The 4766-nt window shown below is 34.6% G+C and overlaps 1 protein-coding gene across 1 annotated transcript; it reads right to left on the bottom strand.

Moving 5' to 3' along the window:
• Window positions 1-4028: 4028 nt before the first annotated feature.
• On the bottom strand, window positions 4029-4496 carry LOC150105991 (protein CFDP2-like). The gene has a single exon (XM_090394610.1). The coding sequence runs from the start codon at window positions 4494-4496 to the stop codon at window positions 4029-4031; it is 468 nt and encodes a 155-aa protein (XP_090250736.1).
• Between the last annotated feature and the right edge of the window lie 270 nt (window positions 4497-4766).

The raw sequence follows: 4766 nt of genomic DNA, 5'->3' as shown, positions 1-4766 counted from the left end.
GGATTTAAAAGGATTTAATAGGATTTTAAAATAATACAAATAACATGTTTTTTACATTAGCAAATTTTGAGGGATTCTCAGCGACTCTGAGCAGTCTCAGAATTCATGACAGTCCACTGTCTGATGTCTGCAAGCTAAGATTTTCTTTGTCTTCCTTGTCCTCTTCTTTCATTTATCTTCCATTTTATAATCAATTGAAGTATCTTATATTTTTCATTACGAAGTTGGTGATCAAGATATGCAGTTTTCCTTTTTATGTTCATGACAGTCCACTGTCTGATGTCTACCAGCTAAGATTTTCTTCGTCTTCCTTGTCCTCTTCTTTCATTTATCTTCCCTTTTATAATCAATTGAAGTATCTTATATTTTTCATTACGACGTAGGTGACTAAGATATGCAGTTTAACTGCATATCTTAGTCACCTACGTCGTAATGAAATCAGAGATGTGGTTATACAGTCGTCTTTATAACCACATCTCAAAGGCTTCAAGTCTTTTTATTGATATTTTCTTCAAGATCCAAGTTTCTTCACCGTACAGCAGTACAGACCATACATAGCATTTAACCATGCGCACTCTAAGCTCTAAATTTAAACTGCGGTTACACAGTGTTGATTTCATCAAGAGAAACGTTTTTCTTGCTATTTCAATTCTAACTTTTATTTCCATTTCTGGATTGCAATCTTCATTTAACCAATATCCAAGATATTTAAACTTTACCACTCTTTCTATTTGTTTTCCATTTAAAGAAAGTGCTGAATGAAGAAGTGGTTTCTTGCTTATAACCATGAATTTAGTGTTGGTGATATTTATTTTTAATCCCATTTTTTCTTTACTCTCTTCATTCACTAGTTCCAGAAGATTTTGAAGATACTGAATATTATCAGCCAAGAGAGCTGTGTCATCAGCATATCGGATGTTACTGATGATTTCAACCATTTACATTAATCCCTTCCTTACTTCCTTTCAAGACCTTTTGAAATGTGGCATCTGAATATATGTTAAAAAGAAGAGGTGACAGCACACATCCTTGCCTTACTCCTCGTTTGATGTTATTGGAGTTCGTAATAATGTCATCAACTTGAACAGATGCCTTTTGGCTCCAATATAAGTTTTCAATAATCCTGATATCTTTACCATCTAATTCAATTCTTTTTAATAGTTCAATCATTTTAGCATGTTGCACTTTGTCAAATAATTTCTCGAAGTCGATGAAGCAAATGAATATTTCCTTGTTTTGGTCAATACATTTTTGGAATAAGATCTGAGAACAGAAAAGAGCCTCTCTTGTACCCAAACCGTTTCTAAAGCCGAATTAAATATCCCTGATGGTGTCTTCACATTTTCTGTTTATTATGTTTTGAATTATTTTCAGAAACATTTTGATGACGTGACTCATTAGGCTGATCAATCTATAGTTCATTACAAGTTTTCGTATTTGCTTTTTAGGTAGAATGATGAAGGTTGACTGTAACCAGTCTTGAGGGGGATTATGCCTGTATCGTAGATCTTACTAAATAGCTTTACTAATAGATTAATTTTGTCACCTTCTAATAACTTTACTATTTCTGCTGGTATTCTATCCGTGCCTAAGACTTTACTATTTTTAGCTGAGTTTATTGCACATTCTACCTCTGATCATCAAATATAGTGAAAAGAATATAGTGAAAAATAAATATTTTTTCATTAAAAATACATCTGCTTTGAAAAAAAAATAAACTGCATCTTGTCTTCGTTAATTTTTATTGGAGGACACCCTGTGCGGTCCACTTCTACTACTACTACTACTCCTTGGCATTACAGTCCATTTAGGACCTGGGCCTGTCTCAGGATAGCCTTCCATTCTTCACGATTCTGTGCCTTGCTCCTCCAGTTCTTTACTCTCATTTTCTTTAAATCATCCTCCGCATCGTCAAGCCATCTCCTATTTGGTCGTCCTCTGGGCCTAGATCCACCTTGTCCAGACATGAAGATCTTTTTTTACGGCTTTATCATACTTCATTTGCTGAACATGTCCTAGCCATCACAGTCTTCTCACTTTTGTTTCAGTAATAATATCTACTTCCTTGAATTTCTCCATTATTTCTTTGTTATTCCTCACTCTCCAAAGTCGATTCTCATGAATTATGGCAATGATCTTTCTTAATACATTTTTTTACCATATTTTTAATCGGTTTTGATCTCTCTGGATCACTGTCCATGTTTCACAGCCATACAAAAGTACAGGTTTGAGGATTACTTTATATAGCTGAATTTCACTTTTTATCGAAATAAAATTAGATTTTAATAGTGGCTGAATACTATAATAAGTTCTATTCCCATCAGCTATTCTATAGATAATTTCAACTGACACATCATTACTTTCTATTATTAATGAACCCAAATATTTGAACTGTTGGACTCGTTCAGAGGTTTCTTCATATACTGTGAAACTTTGGCTGTTTCGAAATTTTTGTTTATCTCTGGCAAAATTAAGTATTTTGTTTTAGTTTCGTTCGTTTGTAGTCCCATTTTCCTTGCCTCCGCTCTCATTTCTCTATAACCTTCTCTGAGGCTTCTCTTAGTCCTTGCAATACAGTCCACATCAACCGCAAAAGCCAAAAGCTGTAGACTTCTATTCATAATAGTTCCATCTCTGTTTATAATTACATTTCGTATTACCCTTTCAAGGCATACGTAGAAAAGTATTGTTGATAGTTGATCTCCTTGTCGTAATCCTTTGGTAATCCTGAACTCAGGTGTGAGTTCGCTCTGTATTTGCACTCTACCCATGGTATTTCTGAGTGTCAGTTTAACTAATCTTATCAGTTTAGGTGGAATTTGGAATTCCTTCATGACTTTAAATAGCTTATTTCTATTGATGTTATCATAGGCTTGTTTAAAGTCCACAAAGAAATGGTGCAGATTGGTATTGGTCTCGTAGCATTTCTCCATTATATTTCGTACGGTAAAATCTGGTCTGTTGTTGATCTACCATACCTAAAGCCGCATTGGTAATCGCCCAGTGTTTTTTTCTATAAAGGGTTGCAATCTACATAGTTGCCAGTATCCTTGCAAATATTTTGTAAATTACTGCCAACAGTGATATTCCTCTATAATTTTGGCACAGAGAGTTGTCTTTTTTCTTACACCATATTTTAATAGCTCAACTGGTATTCTATCTTCACCAAGTGTTGTATTATTTTTCATTCTCTTTAGTGCTAATTCCACCTCGTTAACGAACGCCTGGCAATGCTTGCCAGGGGTTCGTTAAACACATCTTCTTCTGGAAAGTTATTTTCCAAGCTTGTTTTGTCCTGAAGGAGATATTCAAAATATTCTGCCCACCTTCTCAAAATGTCCTCCTTTCCACCGAGCAAGTTACCCTCATGGTCTCTGCAAAAAGTTGGTCTGGGTTGAAATCCGCCTTTAATTTCCTTCATCTTATTATACATTTTCTTAGTTTGTCCTATATTCTTCAAAATCTCAATTTCATTTAGCCTTGCCTATTCCCATTCACGTTTCTTTCTTCTACACATCTCTTTGGCTTGTTTTCGTTTTTCTCTATATTCATTCTCATTTGCTGAGTTTTTCGTTCAAGCATCTTTACATTCCAAATCACACTATTCATTTCTTTTATCATTGTTTCTGAATCCCAGGACTTCTTCAGCCACTTTAGTAATGTCATTCTTGATGCCTTCCCATTTTTTATCTATAGCCATATATTTGCATATTCATTTGAATATTTGCATACTCATCCTGATTTTCTTCATTTATTTCTTCTCTCAATCGTTCAATATATTTTTGCCTGATTTTTCCATCTTTTAATTTTTGGATGTCATATCTTGGTGTTCTCTTTCCTCTACCTACTTTATTAATTTTATCCTTTGTTTATATTTAATTCTTAACAAGTAATGATCCGTATCACAATCCGCTCCTCTAAAACTTCTTACATCAATGACATCTATCAATCATCACAAGATCTATCTCATTTTCCGTTATTCCATCTCCCCATCTCCAGGTAACTTTATGCACTTTTTTATGTGGAAATCAGGTTGTACATATGATCATATTTTCGCTATTTTCAAAATCAATTAGTCTCATGCCATTTTCATTACTTTCTTCGTGTGCACTATCTCTTCCAATTGTTGGTCGGAAGGTCTTTTCCTTTCCTATTTTGGCATTCATGTCTCCTAGAACCATTTTTACATCATGGTTCGGTGCCTGATCATATATCTTCTCCAATAATTCATAGAAATTCATCTTTTGTTCTTCAGAAGAGTTGGTTGGTGCGTGTGCACATATAATTGAAATATTGAATATCTTAATCTTTATTCTCAGTACACAAAGTTGTTCATTAACTGGTATAAAATCAAGAACCAAGTGTTTCTGTTTTTTATGAACCAAAAATGCGGTACCAAATTCTCTTTGATCTCCTCCACTGTAAAAAAATAGTATGTGTTCTGGTATTAAATGTCTCTTCCTTTCCATCTCACATCCTACAATGCTGTTATCCATACTCTATATCTCTATAGTTCCTCACACACTCTTTTCAATGTTCCTGGTCTGTTCAGGCTGAAGACATTCCAGCTTCCAAACTAATATTCATACTCCTTTTTCTGTTGTCCAGGTTGTTCTGTAAAGGCTGTCAGGCTAATTTTCCTTTTGACTTTCTTAACAAGTTTAGTTTTTACAGGACAGGGCTGTTAGCCCTGCGCCCAACCTTACAAGGAACACGGCTATACCGCCTGGTACTGGGTACCCATTTTAGTCGCCTTTTACGACATG

The sequence above is a fragment of the Typopeltis vanoorti genome, chromosome 6, assembly GCF_054136105.1.
Source record: "Typopeltis vanoorti isolate ZY-2024b chromosome 6, IOZ_Tvanoo_1.0, whole genome shotgun sequence".
In the NCBI taxonomy this organism is placed as follows: domain Eukaryota; kingdom Metazoa; phylum Arthropoda; class Arachnida; order Uropygi; family Thelyphonidae; genus Typopeltis; species Typopeltis vanoorti.
This window is presented reverse-complemented; position numbering and strand designations above follow the sequence as displayed.